Here is a 22,916-nt window from a genome sequence, read left to right on the forward strand (position 1 = left end):
AGACTTAAAAGTATCTGTAAATCCCTCAAGGTTCACGTGAAGGATGCCCAGAAAGGGAGACAGTTGGTTTGAAATTTAGCTTCTAATATGTTCATTTATTTAAAAATAAAGTCCAACATAAGACTTTTGTGTTCTAAATGATAGTTTCCAAAGCTGCTCTCTAATCTTTAATTTTCATTCTTTATCATATATCTTCTCTCTGTGCCTGTTTCTCTTTCTCTCCTTCCCTCTCTCTCTTTTTTTCTCTTGTCTCCCTTCATCCAATATATATTAAGCAATATGGTAGTACATATAGGATGACCAAGCTTTCACAACTTTTAAGTATTAGTCAGTGTTCAGTTATTTATTTAATAATGAAATGTTTGTTGATCTCAACCTATTTCAACTCCACTTTCAAAACAAGCAAAGAAAACATGAGACAACAAACCAAGTGTAAAAAAAAACTTGATTTTCTAATTGACTAGAATCTCTTACCTACAAATCTTCAGGTATTTTAAATGAATAAATATTGTTATTTTGCATTTCAGGGTGAGGTGGGTCAAGTTGGCCCAAGAGGAGAAGATGGCCCTGAAGGCCCCAAAGGCCGTGCAGGTCCAACTGGAGACCCAGGTCCCTCTGGCCAAGCAGGAGAAAAGGTCAGTGGGATTTCATCTTGCAGATTTTGCTGTGTAGAGTGCTCTGTGTCTGTATAAACACATAGATTGCTGATGCCAGAACACAAAGTGTTGTATTCAGTGTAAAGTTCTCTTAGAATAATGAGAGGACACTTACTTCTCCTTTGTCTTTATCCTCCATGGGCTAATCACTAGCAGTCCTATAACTTGCTCTTTTTTTTTTTTTTTTTTTTTTGGTTTTGAGTACAAATGTCCTAAATTTATAAGAATAGTGAATGATGGCTAATCTATTACATCAGACCAAACCATCCCAGGTTTGTACCACGAAGTGAGGGTTTTCTGTTTTTATATCTAAATGTATTTTCAGAGAGCATTAATTAAAGTATGTTATATTCAAGCTTTTTTCAATAGATTTGAATTTAACCTGATATTAAACTAAGTATGTCCATATAACTTTAGTATCCATTGGTTTGAGAGAATCTAAGTCATGTATACTATGTCAAGGCTTTTCTATTTTCTCTTTTTACTTTTAATGTAGTAAATAACATTAATTTTGCCACATCGACCATTTAATTATACAGGCAAAATCTTAGTATATTATAAACTTAAATTATTATTATTATTTGGGGATCTCTTGGGGATTAAAACCATGACATATGCAGTCAAAACACCAATGCACATAAAAATAAATAAATAATTTATAACAAATAAATTTCACAAGTGGGTGGGAATTCTCTTCCAATAAATTACTACGTCCTGAAAGAAGATACAATCATTTACACAACAATAGCCCTAAGGTATTTGTAAAACATTTAACATATATGTGACAACTTTATTTTTGTGGAAATGAAAATCTATAATAAAATTAAGTGGGTAGAACACTAACATAATTTCAAGTATACAAATTCTGTGTTCAAATATTTAAAATCCTGCAGTGAAGGAATTCTATATAGGCTGTTTATTTTTATATTTGGGTTTCTATAATTTTAGGGAAAACTTGGGGTTCCAGGATTGCCGGGCTATCCAGGAAGACAAGGTCCAAAGGTAAAACAAAACCGTTTGTACTTTCTAGTATTAACTATGTGCTGTACTGTTAAATTAAAAACCAAAACTTAGAAACTTAGTTTTAGCTATGGAGAAAAGAGAATAAATATAATTCTCCTCTCTTCAATACTTATCAAATAAAAAACCACTTATATGTATTATATAACCAAATGAAAAACCCACTTATATGTATTATACCCCCATCTCTTGCCTTCTTCCCTCTCTTCCCTCCCTCTCTCCTTCCCTCCCTCCCTCCTTCTCTCTTTCTCTCCCTCCCTCTCCCTCCTGCCCACACTCCCCCCCCACACACACACCTGGAGTGCATGGCTTCAGAAAGCCTGCCATTATGCTAAATCTTGGATAATATCTGGACACGGGGTTGTTATGAAAAAAGGTTTAGTTAGCATATTTGATATTGTTGGAATAAAGACATTTGAGAGAAGAAATCTGAAATTTTTTAGTTATATAGTTGGGATGATGTGGAAAATAAAAACTATTTTATTTTATTACCCTCATGATTTGAGCTATTTCATTTGTACTCATTTAATTACACATGCATGTGTGTGTGTGCACATGTGCACTCACATCCCAAGACATACATATGGAGGACAAGGGACAGTTCTCAGGAATAAGTTCTTTTCCTTCTACTATGTGAATTCCAGGCATCAAACTCTGGTTCTCAGTCTTGCTGGCAAGTGTCTTAATGGATGAACCATGTTGCTGGCTCTCTTCCTTATTTTTGAAACATTGATTCTCACTTGTACCAATATTCATTTCCCCAGAATTTTGTAATCAATTTTTGGTGAGTTCGAACACTTGAAAGTTTCATTGTTATCTTTCTTTCTTTCTTTCTTTCTTTCTTTCTTTCTTTCTTTCTTTCTTTTTTATTTATTTTTTCTTTTTTTGGTTTTTTGAGACAGGGTTTTTCTGTGTAGCCTTGGCTGTCCTGGACTCACTTTTTAGACCAGGCTGGCCTCGAACTCACATTGATCCACCTGCCTCTGCCTCCCGAGTGCCGAGATTAAAGGTGTCCACCACCACGCCCTGCTTGTTGCCTTTGTTGAGGCCAGAAGTCTGTGCTTAAGGTGCTTTTAGGACCATATACTCTCCAAAACTCTAGGAGAAAATCTGACTTGGCCACTTGCAGCTTATGCTACCTTTGAGATTCTTGGCCTTGTGGCTTCATCCCACCACTCTTCTATTTTCACATGGCATTTTTTCCCTGCCAAATAAATTCCAAATTTTTATTTTTTAGTATTTCTTTATTAATTTATTCAGATTACTACTCAATTGTTCTCCCATCACTCGTATCCTCCCATTTCTCCTACCCTCCCACCTCCACCCTATTACCCTCCCATAGGTCCATGACTGAGGGGGATCTCCTCCCCCACTTTATGCTCACAGGCAATCAAGTCTCATCTTTGTAGTCTGCTGATTCTTTCTTTGAGTGCAACCAGGGATCCACACCAAGGAGAGGTTGTCAAATATGGGGCACCTTCACATTGTATTTTTGTTCATTCCTTCACATCTGTGTCTCCTAAGGATATTTACTTGTCTTCAGATTTAGGAAATGCCTGTAATCCAGGATTCTTTGAAGATCCTTAGTGTATTTACATCTTATTAGATACTTAAAGTCAATTTACAGTGACATTACAAGTTATAGAAGTTTTGACATGCTTTTTTCTTTTGGGGTTCACAATATACTTCTCAAATATCAGTTTGTGATGTGGAAATATTTATAAGTATTTTAATAATAAATTTCCTGGTTTTTCTGAAACATGAAGTTTTTTCAGCTTATAAAAACTGTTATTGAAAAAAAACTATGGTCTAACTTGACATATTATCGAATTATTTACATAACTATAGAGTTAATATGTAAATATTAATTAATATTTGGATAGTTATTTGGATAAAGACAGGACCTTGCTGTAGAGTCCATGCTGCCACTGAATTCTCCATCCTCCTGCTTCAGGTCCATTATGCTTGAACTCATCATGCTCCACCATATTTAGCTCATTCTTTTAAGTTCATGTACATGAGATGCATTTTTATATTAATCTGTTTTTAATCTATTTTAACCACTAAGCAGAGAAAAATAGCAGATGACAGACATTCTAATTATGTTAAAACATCAATTATGTGTTGATAAACTTTAGAGATAACCTGTGTCTGACAAAACTTTTCTATCCCAACATATTGACTGAAGACTACAGTTTTTACTCATTTTCATATACAGTGTATATTAGGCTTGCCATGTGACTTGGTTACAACATTTTAAAAAGCCATTGATTTCCTTATATAAGAGGATGTCCTTTTAAAATGATACAAGAATTATTTAAATGTTTACATATTTAAAATGCTGGTCATTGCCTTTTATACACTTTATCTTCTATGTAATATATTGCTCTGTCTCCCATTTGTATTCTTTTTTAAATTTTATTTTATTTTATTAATTTATTCATATTATATTTCAATGGTTATCCCCTCCCTTGTATCCTCCCATTCCTCCCTCCCTCCCATTTTCCCCTTACTCCCCTCCCCTATGACTGTGACTGAGGGGGACTTCCTTTCTAATGTTAGGAACTTACAACAGTTGTATCTGTAGAGATCTATTTGTTGCATAGCCCGAAGCCAAAAACTATAGGTATTTTATGTTGTGAACTCTTAATTCATTACTAGGATATATAGAAATTATGATATTTTTATTTTGATTTTAAAACTATGGGAAATATTCAATATCTTTTGAATAAGCACAAACATATCTTTCAAGTTTATATGAAAATATAATGTATTCCATTTTACCAGCATCAATTTTTTTTTTTGAAGATAAAACTGGCCCTGGTTCTAACCAAGTCTTTCTGCTCTCTTTTTTTTTTTCCTTTATTAATTTATTCTTGTTACATCTTAATGGTTATCCCATCCCTTGTATCTTCCCATTCTTTCCTCCCTCCCATTTTCCCCTTCTTCCCCTCCCCTATGACTGTTCCTGAGGGGGATTACCTCCCCCTAGCATTCTCTGAATTCTTAGTATTAAAATGCAAGAGTTGACAAAAGGAAAATGTTTTATATCACAGTGAGATGATGCTTTTCTTTATCATTTAACCTCAATTTCTAGACTATAGGAATTCATATTTAATACTGTTTTTCTTCATTACTCCAGTTGTTTTACAGTGATAAGAACATTTGTCTTCTATTTTTTAAAAATCAGTGAAGATTAAATCAGAGATGAAAGACAGCCTTAACTTTCTTCCTATATGGAAGCTAGTGGTTTTAATAGATATTAGTACTTCATCAAGAATCAACTTTGATAACTAAACTGTACATACTTTATGATCTTAGTTAAACACTCATCTATGTAATGGCTCAGGAACAAAATGAGCTGGGAAGACAAACCACCAAATGTAATAAGGAATGACAGTTTTTTCAGAACCTAAGACTTATCATAAAGTAGTGTTATACTTAAACATTAAACAAAATAGCTTTGTATGTTTTTTACTTATTAACGGGATAATTAAAGCATTAAGTTGGACATTGTTTTTTATTTATTTATTTTTACTATTTTTAAGGTAGTGTTTAATTGAATGTGCATTGTGTACTTTGCTGTTAACACCTTATGTGAAAAATTGGTGGGCTGAGCATTTTTCCGGGTTTCCCCACATACTATGTAAAAAATAATTTATAAAACAAAAATTAATATTAAGAACATTTTAGTAGTTTATTTGTAAATAGGATGGTTATTTATTCTAGTTGAAGTAAACTTCTTTGTTTATGTATAATATTTAAGTAATGCAATTCATTTACATACCAGATCATACTTCCATGTTAAAATTTTTAGGCACACAACAACTAACAGATACGACTTCCTCTAATTCTAAAGACAAAGACAGTGAGGGTTTAAAATTCTTTCAAACTGTAATATGTAGAGTTTTACTCTCCATTTTAAACTTTAAAATTTTTTTTTATTAATTTATTCTTGTTAAATCTCAATGGTTATCCCATCCCTTGTATCCTCCCATTTTTCCCTCCCTCCCGTTTTTTTTTTTTTATCATTCGTTCTCGAGTGAATCATGGTTACCTCTGTAGTCAACACAAAATATACTGAAATTCAAATCATACAAGCAGCACTGAGCGTCCTTCAGATCCTTATATGACTCTGTTTTGAAATGGAACATCAGTACAATCCTCTGGACTAGGTTGCTTGCTAAATATGAAATATTTGCTACATTTGAGTGGCATCAGAGATTGACGCCCTCTGCACGTGGGTATGCAGGTGACTGTTCTTGCTTTCCCTTCATAACTCCCAGCTGCCAACTTTCCTCCATTATTAAGTAAGCTTCATCTGGTGGGGCCAGTGCTCTGACTTCTAAGTCCCTGTCTGAGAATTTTTCAGTAAGTCTGGACGGCCACTCAGAATTTGTATTTTTAAAAAATTATAGTGTATTCTGCTATACATGGGCCATTTATCATTTTGGGTACATGGTTTGGGGCAGAAATCAATGCGAAATGTTTATTTAAAAGCACAAAGACACAGAAGCCCAAGAATGTTGCCGTACCCACCTTATTGCAGGGAGAGGTGTGTGAGTTGTAAATGTCTGCCGTTCTCTCAGATAGGCACCTTACACAGTGTTGAATTTCATCCATACCACGGTCTAAAAAAGAAATGGAGGTTTTTTGGAAACTTCCCTCTCCCACAACTGATAGGGGAATATCTAGAAAATTTAGAGAAAGAATTTGAAATACTATCTTCTCTATTTCTTGATTTAATAAAGACATAAACCTCCTTGTATAGTGGTCAAAGAAATGTCTGAGAAGATGAAAGTCTGGGCTTAAGCCCAAGATGAAATTTTTTTTTTATTACTGGGACTTAAGTTATAGTTCACTGGTAAAATATAACCATTTATATTAAGTGCACTTATGGTCTTATTGCATTTTTATACCATAATTGTTTATCACCTAATATTACAATTTATATCCCACATTTCTTTATTGATGAACACTAAAGTTTGTTTTTCCACTCTCCCACAACTTTCAAAGAATTAAGATCTATTAAGATCATTGCACCCTTTGCAACAACAACAACAACAAAATAAGCTCCAATGATGAAGACGTGTTTTCACTTTATATGGATGGTGCTTGGGAGGCATAAGTGAATTACACTCTTTGGGCTTGCAGACATCAAGTTGTATATCTGATTTATGTGATTAAGCAAATGTGACAATATTAAAAACCAGTTAGAAATGTAAATAGAGCTTTCCATGGTGTTTGATATTGTATAATTTAAAAATAAAAAATATACACTATTAAAAGTATATTAGTGTAAATCTATTAACATTAATTAAGGATATATATTTTATATTTAACTGCTCTTTATGAAAATATGATTTTTCTTTAGTAATGGAGCAAATATATGGACTATTAAATTAAAAACTGTTTTTATAAAGTATTTTAATTTCTATTTAATAATAAGAGATAGTGAGTTCTTTATTATTTTAGTTTTAAATTTGAATACTAAATTATTTTTTATCAATTCATGCTTCCAGGCTTTCAGACGCCACTGTAAGTTCACTTTCAAATCCAAAAAGGGACCTTGTGTAATGACCCAAAAATCATTATTTTTAAAGATTGTATTTTTTTGTGTGATGATCTTATAATGCAAGTATGCTTTTTACTTAAATACTACCATCTCTGACCAAGTCAATGTTTTCCAAAATAATTGTAGTTTGTGATATGAAAATTGAAATAACCATATTCATTGATGATTATTTTTAACCTTTCAGGGCTCCACTGGATTTCCTGGATTTCCAGGTGCCAACGGGGAGAAAGGTGCCCGGGTATGGCGCATAAGTATATTGTCCCGAGGGGGCTAGTGAACATGTCCCTGCATGTTTCCCTGTTTCTCATCCCCATTTACTGTGACAAACTTACCACACACTGAAACTATTTGAAATGTCTTTGTCAGGGAGTCGCTGGCAAACCGGGTCCCCGAGGTCAACGTGGTCCAACGGTGGGTACTTTGGTTTACTACAGTGATTTCCATTTTGGTATTAGTGTTCCACATCCGTTTTTGGATTTGCTTAGCATTTGGGTCAGTTTTCTTGTTTCTTACGCAGGGTCCTCGAGGTTCAAGAGGTGCCAGAGGTCCCACGGGAAAACCTGGGGCTAAGGTATCATCCAAACTTTCTCTGATTTGTGTTGCAAATCCTCATTGAGGAGAGAAGTTCTGAGAGAAAGAATCATCTTTTCATGCTTTTCTTTCTTTCTTTCTTTCTTTTGCCAGGGTACTTCGGGTGGTGATGGCCCTCCTGGCCCTCCAGGTGAAAGAGTAAGTATGGCACAGCCACTTAATACACAAGGAAAATGAATACTTTTGTAAGATTTTAAATTCTGCAAAAGAATACATTATGTCTAGAGACACGTATACACAGTCAACTATAGATCCTTAGTCTTTATAATTCCTCTCCTCTGTCACTGTAAGATCTTTTTAAATGGTTTTTTTACTTTTACATATACATTTGTATTATTGCACACATATACAATAAACTACATACAGCAAGAAGGACCGCCAAACAAGTAGGAACTATTTAATTGTTACATTCATAGTATTTTGCCTATTTGTATTTGGCAACTAGGTGAGATGCAAACAACATTTACAGAAACGAGACAAATAATGTGCACAACTGTCCTGAGGTACGACTCTTACTTTAACCAAAATACAGCTGTTATTTGAAATATACTTTGATCTGTATGCTTTGTGTTAGATCTTTATTTGTCTCTGGAGCTTGTAGTACCATTATGTTTGTAAAATGCAAGTACCCGTAGCTATTAAGTCACAATCAATATGTATTCAAGGCAAGATAAAACATCTATTCCAGTAAATAAAAAACTATTTAGTAAATTGATTTTCAGTTGATATAAAATAAAGCCAAATACAGATGAGCAACCAAGGTCTTTGTTTGACTGGTTTGGCAAGATACAGTAAACATTATTAAAGCAAGATTATTTGAGCACAATCGTCTTGCAAGAAATTTGAATTTAAACATTTGTACTACATCAGATGAAATTATAACCAGTCTTATTTTCTATAATGACTTCATGTATTATTAATTATATTTATGCTACTGTGTAGATCTTTTATGTGTAAGAGGTGTAATTACATGTGTATGCTTGGGCACCACTGAGTGTGAATGAGTGTGTGCAGGTCACGACAACTTCTGATATGTGTTCTTGATTTTCATTTTTTTCTTTTCTTTTCTTTCTTTCTTTTTTTCCTTTTTTTTTTTTTTTGAGTCATGTTCTCTTTATGGGTTTTACTCTGTGTACTTGGATATTTGGCCCACGTGATTCCCAGCATTTTTCTCACTGTACCTTCCATTTTACCAGGGGAGTGGTGACACTATAGGCTCAGACTCTACTGTTGAGCTTTTTCATAAGGAGTTCTGAGTTTTAAATGGAAGTCTCTATGCTTGTGCCATCTCCCGAGCCAAAAATTTTCTGTATTTTTATTTGAAACTTGAAAGTTGATGTGTCATGGAAGGAAAATAGGAACACTTGATATTGAATAATTTGGAGCTGACCATGACAACTTGAGTTTCTCGATAAAAAAAAAAAAAGGATGAAATTTAATTTCTATTTCTAACAAAATAGTAGATTAGGACAAAAGAATATACTTTTAATTAAATTTTCTTAATGGCCTGATTCATATTTAATTAAATTACTTACTACATGTTTTTCTCTCTGTATGGAATATTTCCATATCCCAAATCCCAAGTTTCCTGTACCTGATCCCTCAGCTTCTGTTTTTCACCTGGTATGATGCTACAGCCGGTCCTTAATACATACACAGAAGAGTAACACTAAATGGTCTCTAACAAGTAAATAGGTTGTGTGCAAGAGTATGTTTGTGAGTGAGCATCTGTGTTTTAGTGATTATATAGGAGGTCATGAACTTTAAATGGAGTGGGAGAAATGTGAGAAGTTGGTGGGGGAGTAGAGAGTATAAAATATTGTAGATACATTACTCATAATATTTTATAAGTTAAATATAATTATAAGTTAAATAAAATTTCAGTATTATAATAATTTTATCAAAAATTTAAGTTCTTATGTAGATATTGAAGAACAATAGTTTCATGATTTAAGACAATAAACTATCAATTCTTAATTTTTAGTATTAGCTCAGTGTTTAGTAATTTCATACCATTACTTTTTAAATACATAAACACACTGAAATTTCCTTTCAACTTCAAGATAGATTTAACTTCAAGATAGCCTGTACCTATATGTAATGTAGTATGTGATTAAAATACTAGTGAAAATTTCCTTTTGAAGACAAAACTGATAACATAAAAGGCAAAGCATATTGAAGTCTCACTTCAGTATTTTGTTTTCTTGTTATGGAAACAATAAGTTTAATATTCATCTTATTACACAAGATGTTTCATATAGGTTATGCCCCATTATATATGTCTACCTTCTATAGATATAATTATGTATTTGGCAAGTACAGGCTTAACTTTTACAAGTACATTTATTTATATCAAAACAGTCACCCTGACTGGATATACATTATGCATTTTAAAGTTATGTAAATAAACACTTGAATTATATAACTAAGTATCAAGCTAGGAATGGTATTATAAATAGATATTGGGATAGAATGTTAATAGGAATAATTGTAGAGTTCATCTTTTCTTTTTTACAAAAGAGCCTAATGCAGGAACAGAGCTGACAAATGTCAGAATTCTTGCCACAGCGTATTTGGTGGTGCTTAAGGAATCGCTATGCGTTAATGATGATCACATATGCTCCTGTCAGCAATATATTACTAGAGACAGAATTCTTTTAGAGTCCACTGAAGGTTTCACTTTGGAGGTTTACTAAACCTATGTTTAATATCTTCATAAATGTTTCCAGACAATATTAAAAGTATAAGTATTGGAAACTATTCAACTCACATGGATACTCTCTTTTTTTATTTAATGATTTTTGCTTACATAAATTTGTTCTTAGACAAGTTCACATAAGTATACAAGGCATACTGACCACTCTACCACAGCTTTCCCTTCCTTCATTTCTCTCCCACAACTGTTTATCATCCAATTCTCCCCACAAATATTTCTCTCCCTTTCATGTCTATGTTTTCCTTTGTGACCAGCTGAGATTAGCTTGGGTATCTATGTGACAGTTGGTGTGGAGCTGTCTGTTTGAGGCCAGCAGGCTCAGAAATGGGTACAGTGTAAAGAGAATGGATCCTAATATCTAAGTTCCATCAATTGGAAATAGTCAGGAAAGGATGGAGCCACCCCGTGAGCACATGGGACTCTTGTGACTGATGTAAGACAGTTGGTAAGGACAGTGTCATGTGTGCCTATTTGGAAGACTGCACTTGTTTGTTCATAATGGCCTTGTTTGTGATGAGTCTACATCCTGTCCTGTCTTCTTCTGTGTTCCTTGAGCCTTAGATGTGGATATATACACATCTTATTTAGGAATATTATCATTTTATATGATCACTAAATATTCACAGTGATCTTGAGACAAGAACATTGATGTGATGTGTAGTTTCATATAGTTAAAAATCATTTCACTTCTAGGTTAGACTGGGCATACTATTACATTGCCATGCTTTCTTGACTAAGGTGGGGAAATTCATTCTTCCAGCATTTTGTCTGAAGAAATGAAGCTTAAAGCGCAGACATATCATTGAGTATTTATTGTTAAATTTTCTCTAATTCTCTTTATTCTCAGGGCCCTCAAGGACCTCAGGGTCCAGTTGGATTCCCTGGCCCAAAAGGCCCCCCTGTAAGTGTAACATTTTCTTTTGTTTTACTAGATAATATTTTAGTGCTTGATAGATAGAGCTCACAATTTTAATACTTTCAAAATGTGAATTTTGTAAGAAACCCTTATAATATAATATTTGATTTAAAACATTAAAGAACACATTTTTAGTGTTTTAAGTTCATATATGTTTTTGGAGCATAATTTAAATGTTTGTTCGTAAGCAATATATTAAGTAAAATCTAGGAGAGTATAGTTGATATTTCCCAATCAGATTTATAATCAATTAATTTATAAAACTGAGAATAATAGAAAAATAGCACATACAAGATATGCTACCATTTCCCTGTTATCTTCCTAAACCAAACGGATTCTTCGGTGCTTCTTCAGTGAGCCCGCCCTAAACCCCTCCCGTTGTTCTGATACATTATAGACCACATACCATACAGATTTATTTGTCCATATATTGTCACCATTTTATTTCTATAATGCATTTTCTTTTGAATTTCTCACAATATAGACCAGGATGACCTAAACTTGTTATTTGGACCTCTGCCTGTCTACTTTGCCTTCTGAGTGCTAGGATTAAAGACATGTGCTACCATGCCCAGCTTCAGCAGATTCTTAGAACCTTTTATACATTTTGTTTGTGTGTGCGTATCTTGCTTTTGCTTTTTCTTGTTAAAAATTTATTATGATTAATTAATATTGTATCATGATTGTAATTCCATCAATTGTATCTTCCGGTTCCCGCCCTCCCTCCCTCTTGTGCCTTATTCCTCTCCCCTAGACCTTTGGCAAAAGAAGCCCTCCTCCATAACAGTCTGACCAGAGCCTATCAGGTCTCATCCAGATAGCCTGCATCCCCTTCCTCTCTGTGCCTGCAGGGCCTTCTCACTAAAGCGAAGTGATCAAGTTGGGGGTCACTAGAGTTCAGGTCAGAGGCAGTCTTCACTCCCACGGCAATGATGGAGAATGAGCTGTCCATTGGGTACAACTGAACAGGGGTCTATGTTCACCGCATGCATTGTCCTTGGTTGGTGCAATAGTTTGTGCAGGCCCCCTGGGTCCAGTTCTGCAGGCCGTGTTGGTCTCCTTGTAGGGCTCCTGAATTCTTTGGGTCCTTCCATCCCCCAACTCTTTCATAGGACTCTCAGCATTTTATCATTATTATTCTTCACAAAGTTACTGAAAAATATTTTTTTTCATACTTAAATACTTAAGGTAATATCAGGTAGGATCAGTTCAGTTGTTTTCTGTCTGTCTGTCTGTCTGTCTGTCACTCAGTCTCTTAATGTGAGTTATAATGAATTTATTCATTGGCTTTGTGCAGAGGTTATAAAATATATTCTTTCCCCAGCAGCAGCACTTGGGACATTGTTCAAGATACAATCAACTAAATAAAAACTCAGGAGAATGGATCTAGCCAAGGTTTAACAGACCTTCCACACTCTCTGACCAATGCTAATGTTTGCAAACCATTGCTGTAATCTAGGCTAGACAGGCTCTTCTCCAACTTTAGCATTTACATAAACCATTCCAATAAATTATTCATCTTGATATACAAACATAAGTGAAATTATCAGTATGGACACCTTTTCTTAACCATTTACAGTAGTTTAAGTGAGGTTTAGAACATGTTTTAAAACTAAATGATTCATTATCACTTTAAAAGTATCAGGAAATAATTTCACCTGACCTTAGCATTAAAGATAAGCTCAAATAGCTGACAATAAAATAGAACGTTATTACTACCTCTGTGTTAAATTTTTACATACTTGTGTTTGCATGAATAATAGGCTCTATGTAAGGTTTCACATCAAAGTGAAATCATAGTTCCTAATGCATATTTTTGTAAGCATTTTCTCTTCTTTTCCTTTCTTTCTTTCTTTCTTTCTTTCTTTCTTTCTTCTTCTCCCCCCCCCCTTTGATTTTTTGAGACAAGGGTCTCTGTGTAGCCTTGGCTGTCCTAGACTCACTTTGTAGACCAGGCTGGCCTCGAACTCACAGTGATCCACCTGACTCTGCCTCCTAAGCACTGAGGTTAAAGGTGTGCACCACCACACCCACCTGTGAGCGTTTTCAATAAGTATTTTAATATTATGTATTTAGATAATGTCTTGAAATTGTACAATGAAGTGTTAAGTATTTTCATATATTTTATTCATTTGCATTGTTACAAACTTCTTCCCCGTATGATATAATCTTGCTGTTAAGCGAAACCATTGGACTCAATTTTCTTCAGATCTTTTCAGCCTTCTTTTCCTTGTGTTTTTTTTTTTTTTTGTAATCTTTGAATAGTTGATCATGTACTCATGTTTTTTACTGTGAGGCATCAGCGGAACACTAATATTCTGTCCCTAGCTGCAGCACTTGGGACATTGTTCAAGATGTAATCAACTAAATAAAAACTTGAGAAGTGTTCAGTTTGAAGATATGTCATATTAAGAATAACTCATTACTGGGCTTGGTGGCACATGAATGTAATCCCAATACTCGGGAAGCAGTGACAGGTGGAGGGGTGTGAGTTCAAGGCCAGCATGGTCTACAAAATGAGCCCAGGACAGCCAAGGCTACACAGAGATTCCCTGTCTTGAAAAAACAAAAAGAGAATAAAAGAATTATTATATACTATTTTCTGACAAAATACAAATGCTTAAGTAAAATGTATTTGTCATTTTCTGGCATTATTTTATAACCTTTGACAAATTGAAATACTATTTTTGAAGATGACATATAGTATTGAAATGGGGAGATAGAACTGAACTCTTATAATTAATTATTTTTCCTTATAGTAAAATTTTATGTAGAAATATACACAGCTTTGGGATATGAAATGTTTCTTTCAGAATCTCTAAATGTCATGCCAAATTTAGGTGTTTGCTTGTTTTTTGAGGTTTCCTCCCCACCTTTCTTCTTTCTGGATGTTGACCTCCTGTGTCTGTCTCCAAATTATTGGAATTTCAGGATAGGAATCAACCTAACACAGCTGTCGAATGTCAATGTTACCACATTTCAGTACCACATAGTTATCTAATTTAAGAACAAATATTGAAAATTTCTAACATGGCTATAATGAGGGAAATTCTATTTTAGGATAATCTAAACTCAGTGTCAGTTAGAAGGGAGGAAGCATCTTTAAGCAATTACTTGTGTTATCACAGAGGCCCATGATGAATATGCAAATCTCCACATAGATGAGTTTACTTTGTCATTCCTCTTCCAATACTATTGAACAAGCAGCCTCTTTTGCTGAATCAAATATTATTTTAAAACCGGTGTCATGGAAGTGCTGGGAAATTATTTGGCTTCATTTTATTGATTAGTAATATAGATTCAAATAGTTATTTTAGATTAATTGCATAATATTGCAATTTATGCTTAACTCAAGGCAAAGTCTGATGATTTTCTAGGAACTCCGTTAAAAGTATGATGATTCCAAGGTAGCATAATTTAGATCTAAGATCATTGTTTCAAAGGATGATTGTTTTGCTAATTTAAGTATAATGTGTACCACTAAGGAGCAAGCTACTTACTGCTTGCACTTGTAGGTTTATTAAGAAACATGTGTAGATCATTATGCACGTTTGATGACATTTTAGTGTCCTGAGGGAAGGAGACAGGAACATCTATTATACTTTTCACCTAACACCCTTTTAGTCTGAAAACTTTATAATGGCCTCTAATAGCACACTTAATCCATCTGTGTTAAAACTCTAGCAATAAAGGAAGTGTTTCAGTTGGCTGTTTTGCAGCTGCATCTACATAAATCTACCAGCAGTTAACTATGTGTTTCTGTGTCTGTAAGCTGTTGGCAAAGCTGCATACTTTATTACTCTATACTTAACGGCTAATGGAGTGATAACAGTCATATGGTTTTAAAATAAGATGACTGCTATCTTAAAAATGTTCAGGCCCCCCCATTTTTGCTTTGTGGAGGAGGTCGACAGTGGAATCACCACGCTGATCTTAGACAACAATAAAAACACTCAGCTAGACTTGATCATATGAACTGCCATTTATATGTAAAGCTGCTAATTCACACAAGCATCCTGTGTGTTGAAATGGAAAGGATCAGGAAGCAGAAATTGTTTGGGACACCGCCAGAAGCAGCCCCAAAGCTTGCCAGCCACACTAGTAGTCTCATCAAAGTGGAAGAAAGGCATCCATGAAAGTGTTCTCTTTTGAATAAAAGTCTTTGGTTCAAATTGACTCCTTATCACCATATATAATATGTTCTATATTAGCATATATAAAAATACACCTATGGAGGTAACGTTATTTAAATAATTAACAATAGCAAGAGGTGCTGTGCCATTCATTAAATGTATGTTGAATAAAATGGATGTCTATCTGCAATTATTCAGAATAAAGAGACTGTTTGCATGCACCTACTATGTTTTGAAAAATAAAAATGGATGCTGAAAGGCTCCTGACGCTTTCAGACTATAAGACTGTAAGGGTCAATTCTGTTAAGCATTTAGACTACAGGGACCTTACAAAGTTATGTTTATTTATTTGTTTTAACTTTTTATTGATTCTGCAAAGTTCCATTCCTTAAGCACTTAGTTAATTTGGTTTCTTTCTTTCTGCAAACATGGCAACATCCCCTTTTGCAGAAAGCAGTAATGTAGTAAAAATTTCCCTAGTTTCTGTAAGTACTTTGCATCTTAGAGGATATGTCAGAAAACGTAAGAATTGAACATTGGGTTTCAAGTAAATGCCGTTTACTTGAAGCAGTTCTACAGGTGAAATGACAGGGGTTTTGCAAGTTAGCATTCTTCCTCAGTTTTGTCAGAAATTTGATGACCACTAGAGGACACTAGCTTTCTTTTTATCCACATTTCATTTACTTGGAATTCAATTGTGAATGGATTTCTGAAATAGAAAACAGATAATGCAAATTTTATTTTCAGGCACTCAATAACTACTATTTTTTTCTAAAGTAAAACTACAAATGTATGCATATATGTTTTAAAATACAGATACATGTGAAAAATTCATTGAAATGCAAAGTGCACACAATACAGTTCTGTAGAGTTCCCATTGTCTCCATTTTTATATGGAGGAAGTTCACAAATGAGTATATGTAAAATCAACTAAATAGCACATTGTATAAAAATAAAGCCATCAAAATGTAATTTTCTATAAAATACAAGATGGTTATCTTACATTTATCCTTGGGCTGTAACATCATGTGAAAAGTATTTAATGTGGGCATTTAATGTTTGTTACTTCAGGGCCCTGCTGGGAAGGATGGATTACCAGGGCACCCTGGACAGCGTGGAGAGACTGTAAGTGACTCTGATTATTATTATTATTATTATTATTATTATTATTATTATTATTATTATTATTATATTATTATTATTATTGATTAAAATTTTCTCTCAGACAACACAATTTTACAAAAGCCAGTGTTATTATTAAAAGTCAAATGACTAGTTAAAAACTAATGGAATACATTTCTTTTTTTCTTTCTTTTTTTCTTTCATCCTTCTTTCCTTCCCTCTGGCCTCCTTTCTTCCCTTCTCTTTTCTTCTTTTCTATGTTTTTTCCTGTGCAGTGACATGATTAATTTTGACTTTTGCAATGTAATATTCCTCTCAATTTTATTGTGATATGCTTATATTCTCTGTAATTAACTTTTACTTTCTTTTTTCATTTTCTATTTTCCTTTAATTGAAAATAGATTATTTTTTCATGCAATATATCATGATTGTAGTATTCCTCCCAATTTCTTCCCACCTCCTCTGCCCTCCAGATCCACTCCTTTTATGTTTCTCACTAGAAAAGCATAGCCATCTAAGAGATAACAACCAAACATGGCAAGATAAATATAATAAGATGAAACAAAAAATATCACATCCAAGCTGAGCAAGGCAACTCAACAGAAGGGCAGAAATAAGAAACAGATACCCACTGGTTTACATCCTCAGGAGCACCATAGCAATGCTAGACTACAAGGGGAGGAAGTCCCCCTCCATCACAGACCTAGGGAAAGGGAATATGGTGCAAGCGGGAGGGAGGGAGGAACGGGAGGATACAAGGGAGGGGAAAACAATTGAGATGTAATCTGAATAAATTAATTAAATAAAAAAAATTTAAAAGGTATGATATGTATGCAGAGGACCTAGCACAGACCTGCACAGGTCTTGTGCTTGCTGCTTCATGTCTCTGGGAGCTCATAAGCTTCTTACTTTTTTGATTCAAAGAGTCTCATTCTCCTGGTGTCCTCCATATCCTATGGTTCTTTCATCTCCATTGAATTACCTGAGCTCTCAGAGGAGGGCTCGATGGAGACCTCCCATTTAGACTCTCTCCACATTATGTTTTGCTGTGGGATTCTGCTTTTGTTCCCATTTACTGCCTCTGAGCGTTTTATTAAAATATTTAGCAAATGCATACATAGAGCCACGTGTTGGCCTTATCAAGTTCACTTGAGAAAAACAGGATGCTTGTTATTATGATTCTTATTGGCACTACCAGCATTCTAAGAATGAGGTAATCGAGATGATCTCATATCTGGGATACCTCCACAAGACAGCCACCTGGACCCACTCACTAAAGTTTATAGGTCCATCCCTCCTTACCATCCCGTCCACCCAACACCTACCCCGGCCACCAGACGTATGCTTCTATCAGACTTGAAGAATGAGCTATTTTCTGAAATGGGAGCGGTAAGGAGAATATAGATTGAAAATTATAATTTAATTTCTTAAAAATCTGTAGGAATTACAACCATAACCAAGTTGAACAACTCTCCTTATGCTAGAATTTTTCAGCAGAGGAGAAATGGTGGGCCCCTGGTGGGTTTATGTGTTTATTTGCCTATTTGCTTCTCTTAAACTTCATTCATATCTAGCCTAGTGGGTTGTTATTCGAATCAGAAATCCTCACTGTGGGCCATGCTTCTTTAGACTCGATCATTGACTAGATCTCACAGTTAGTTTTAATCTTACTTCCACATGTAGATGTTTCCACATGCTCTGAAGGTTTTTGTATAGGCAGTTATATGGACAGTACTATCATCCAGTTCTCTCTAAAACCATTATTTATATTACCAGACTAGGAGCTACGGTGCTATTTGTAAGTTTTCAATTCTTCATTTTTCCCTCAATGCAACAGTGACTTCAATCAATTTGTTTTAATCAGCTGTTGTGTACTTATGTATGTTCATGCAGTTACTAAGACCAAGTCTTTTTTAAATGTTATGTTTTTTAAAGGTCAGAAATGCAATTTTCCCTGTCAAATCATACTTTAATTGATTGAAAATTTGGAGAAAGTAATGCAGACCTAAGGAATGGGTAAACTTGAACTGGCAGCAAATGGCTGCTTAAGAATGAGAGAGACGAGAAAATCAATGTGATTCACACCGAGGACCATTTCCAAAGAAAAGCTGTGCTGTAGTAGCTGGCTTAGCTGATACTGTGTGAAAAGCTTTCACTGACATGGGTTAATATGTGTATAAAATCTAGTTGATTATATTATCTAGTTTGAAATGGTAGTTCTGAGCACTGTGGACATGTGAGTGAAGCTGATATAAAATCTGAGGTGGTCAAGGAAAGAAAGAATTATGTATAGCTTGAAGGTCTATCTGGGCAGTCAAGAGATGATTGTGTGCTAACCACTTTCTCAGATGATGTTGAAAGCTGCATGGGAACACTGAGGGAAACCTGGGAACTGAACATGTTTTGTTAATAAAAATATTATCCAAAGCATCCATGTATCATATAGGAGGAAATTGCTAGATAATCACAGACAGGGTTCTATCTCCACGCTGAGATTGAAATAACTTCAGAAATTATTAGCAATGTCCAGTTTAGTCTATTGGTTTAGGTCAGGGTTCAACACACATCAACAATTTATAAATATTATGGGGTGGATACAAGATTTTACCAGTATGGTATATATAATTGCAGTAATAAAGGTTTTTGACGTAATGCAGGAAATATTATGTATATGTGCTTACCATGTATACATTTATATACACACATATACTTATATGCATTCAGGCAGGCATATCATATACACACATGTAGATGTGTATTTATATGTGAGTGTACGACAGCATATAGTTTGATCATAGGTTTTTAACTCACTCATCGCTTCAATGTTAAAATCATAAAATACTAAGTAAATTCTCTGATAATTTTCTTCAGAATAACATCATCTTGCCATTGAAGAGTGTACCACAAGTAGAAGTCTTGTAGTCTTAAGCTAAATTTTAACATAGGAAAAATGTACTTCCTTTTCCTGTAATATGAATTAAAATAATAAAAAAATCAGAAAATTTTACTTACCTATATTTTTGTTGGAAAATATTAAGTTCTAATCCTTCTTAAGTTGTGATACAAACATAGAATGACCAATTTCTATTGGTTTCCCGTTTTCTTTGTTTCTACTGTTTCCATATTTTATTGATCAAAAATACTGTAAACACTATTTGCTTTTATTTGTAAAATTTTTCCTCTATCCTTTTATATCTATTTTTCCAACTTTCAAATATAGAATGTATGTCTTGAGAAAGAAATCTATCAGAATAAAATCACATAGAAAAGTTAACCCACATACCTGAATACGTGTAGATACCAGAATATATTCCCAAAACCTGATTCAGTGTTCTTATCAGCCAGTTTATATTTATTGATTGGATTATTTGGAAAATGTATTGTAACTGTCCTTTCTGGTTCTAAGGAATAGTATTGATAACATTAAAGTGAATATTAATCATGCAAACTACTATCTTTATAATTATATCTTATATTTTGTTTTATGAGATGATTAGGAATTTATGTATAGAGAATCAGTTAACTATCCTAAATAATATAGAATTTTTTCACATATCTATAAACATTGCTTGATTAATATTCTATATGTGATAGAGCTGTGATCTGAATACAGTATTAATCCATCTCTATTTAATAATCCAATGTTTCATTTTACTGAAAGTAATATTTTCACCATAGTGTGAAATAATAAAAATATAATATTTTGAACATTTACAAAAATAATACAGTATCTCATGACATTTAAAAAGAATACTTTTTGGCCCAAATGAGACTTTTATTTAACATGTTATTCAAATAACTTGCAGAATTTTATGTTTTGCTTTACTGTACCTATGGTGTTTATACATTATACTTTGCTTTCTTAGGGATTTCAAGGCAAGACTGGTCCGCCAGGACCAGGAGGTGTGGTTGGACCACAGGTAAGTCTTTTTATGCTTCTAGGAAATTTTTTTTATGTTTTCTGTTTTCTAAGCTGAATTAAATGTATGCATTTTAGCAAAGTAACTTATTATTGTTGTTACTATTATTTTGCTTTGGTTTAAATAAAAAAATCTGATGACATCCATATTGTCTCTGAATTCCATTGTAGCTGAGAATAACTTTCTTGATAAAAAGGTTTCTACATTAATGATAAGTTAGAATTTCAGTAATTACAGACAAGGGAACTTAAACCTGGAAATATGTGCAGAAAGTGGACCACATGTGCTCTTTACCCACCTACAGAACACAGGAGCATGTTGCGTTTTAGTAAAACACAGGAGATGGTATATCTCAAGAAACTGCAGTAATGTGTTCAACTTTCCAACAGTCTTACCTGCTAGAATTGTTCTCAGTTTCCTTTTAACTTAAGTGCTTCATTTTTGCTCTGGCAATGGAGGGCAACTGGTCGCCATTACTCCATACACTGAAAGCTTGTCACATGCCAGCATTACAGGACGCATAGATGACAGGGCATTTCCCCTCAGCATTTTATGTAACTTAAGGCAGCTGGCTTTTTTAGTGCAGCTTTAAGTACAAAGCCATGGACTGGATTGTAGGATCCCTCACACGTTAGACTCTGTCAAATGAATATGAATTAACTATTTGTAGGGGGGTTCCCAGGTCAAGGAAATTGTGAGAAAACAGCCTCATTTGTTTGGGATCCCAGAGACTTTGATTTATTATCAAGTGGTGAGATTCCTTTAGTATCCACTATGGTGGCATCAGTGCCTCTATATTGTAAAGCTGATTTGACACCTTATATAAAAAGGAGAAATAAGATGAAACTTTCATTAATAATACAGAGCTTAAAGAGTAGTTGGGCTGGCCTCTCTCACAAATTATCCTAGTATTGGACAAAGAAATTATCCGTGCATGCTTCATACAGTCCCCTGGCACATCTTGCTGTACTTACCATGAATAGAGTAGTCTTTTTAAATACTTGACAGATACACTCCTTTCCTTAAGTTCTAGGAAGAGTTTTGTTGGGCATCATAGAAATGAAGGAGATTAGCCTCATGGAAGAGAATCCTCTTTGCATTTGCTTTCTGTTTGTTTGGCAAAAATGAAAGGACACTCTAATATGGCTTTGCTTCTCTGATTTAGGGACCAACTGGTGAGACTGGCCCAATAGGTGAACGTGGGCATCCTGGCCCTCCTGGTCCTCCTGGTGAGCAAGGACTTCCTGGTGCTGCAGGCAAAGAAGGTGCAAAGGTACGTCAAGCCTGCTGACATTTGCTTACTGAAAGCTTCCATGACATCCGCATCACCTAGCACCAGGAGGTTATTGACATTACTGAGTAATAGTACAGGAATCATTTCATTGACCATAATACCACCAGTTTGTGTATACTTTTGTCTCTGGGAATCACTTTTTATTTTAATATGCATGAAATTATTAATGACAGCCTTTTAATTAAATGATATTCAACGTGTACTCTCATATCTTCTTTAGTTCACAGTGAAAGACACTAATGGTTTTGTTGGTAGAAACCTGTGCAGGAATTACACTTTGCTGATGGCATGTGTTGTATCTCTCAGGGTGATCCAGGCCCTCAAGGTGTCTCAGGGAAAGATGGACCAGCAGGAATACGTGGTTTCCCTGGAGAAAGAGGCCTTCCAGGGGCCCAGGTATACTCAAAATATCTGTTAAGCGTGCAGATGAAATTTTTGTTCAGAAGCTTGTTTCTAGGAGAATAGCTTATTTCAATGTGTGTGTGTGTGTGTGTGTGTGTGTGTGTGTGTGTGTGTGCATGCATGCGAGTGGGTATGTGTATACATATATACACATTTAGCTATCTTAAAATATATGTATGTACCTGCATGCGTTTCAGAAAATACTTTGTATCATTTCCAATATGTTGGACATACATTGCCTGTATATAGTCAGTTCATATGGATCCAATTGCTTTGCTTTTTCACTTTTTCAGGGTGCTCCTGGACTGAAAGGAGGAGAGGGTCCCCAGGGCCCACAGGGTCCAGTTGTAAGTATGATGATAACAGACAGACATGCTGTCCATAGTTGCAAATTACAACCTTTCTGTCATCAATCTCATGCTGAGATCCCATGGTGTGTGGGAGAGAAAAATAAACATGTGTCAGTCAAAGCACTCAATTGCTGCTTCCTGCTAATTGCAGTCACTAATGAGTGCAGAAGCAGACGTGCTTAGAGAACTGGCAGGATTTGCTCTGGCAAGAGATAAGGAAC

The 22,916-nt window shown here is 34.6% G+C and overlaps 1 protein-coding gene across 7 annotated transcripts in view; it reads left to right on the forward strand.

Moving 5' to 3' along the window:
• COL11A1 (collagen type XI alpha 1 chain) overlaps positions 1–22,916 on the forward strand; it is a 188,166-nt gene that overhangs the window by 101,477 nt on the left and 63,773 nt on the right. For all 7 annotated transcript variants that reach the window (XM_084757803.1, XM_084757797.1, XM_084757800.1 and 4 more), the window contains 12 exons: positions 528–635; positions 1,605–1,658; positions 7,436–7,489; positions 7,618–7,662; positions 7,769–7,822; positions 7,936–7,980; positions 11,406–11,459; positions 16,679–16,732; positions 20,596–20,649; positions 21,815–21,922; positions 22,250–22,339; positions 22,639–22,692. In XM_084757803.1, coding sequence (XP_084613929.1) covers positions 528–635; positions 1,605–1,658; positions 7,436–7,489; positions 7,618–7,662; positions 7,769–7,822; positions 7,936–7,980; positions 11,406–11,459; positions 16,679–16,732; positions 20,596–20,649; positions 21,815–21,922; positions 22,250–22,339; positions 22,639–22,692 — 774 coding nt within the window. The remainder of the gene's footprint in view (positions 1–527; positions 636–1,604; positions 1,659–7,435; positions 7,490–7,617; positions 7,663–7,768; positions 7,823–7,935; positions 7,981–11,405; positions 11,460–16,678; positions 16,733–20,595; positions 20,650–21,814; positions 21,923–22,249; positions 22,340–22,638; positions 22,693–22,916) is intronic.

Source organism: Acomys minous (assembly GCF_964271855.1).
Source record: "Acomys minous genome assembly, chromosome: 14".
NCBI lineage: Eukaryota > Metazoa > Chordata > Mammalia > Rodentia > Muridae > Acomys > Acomys minous.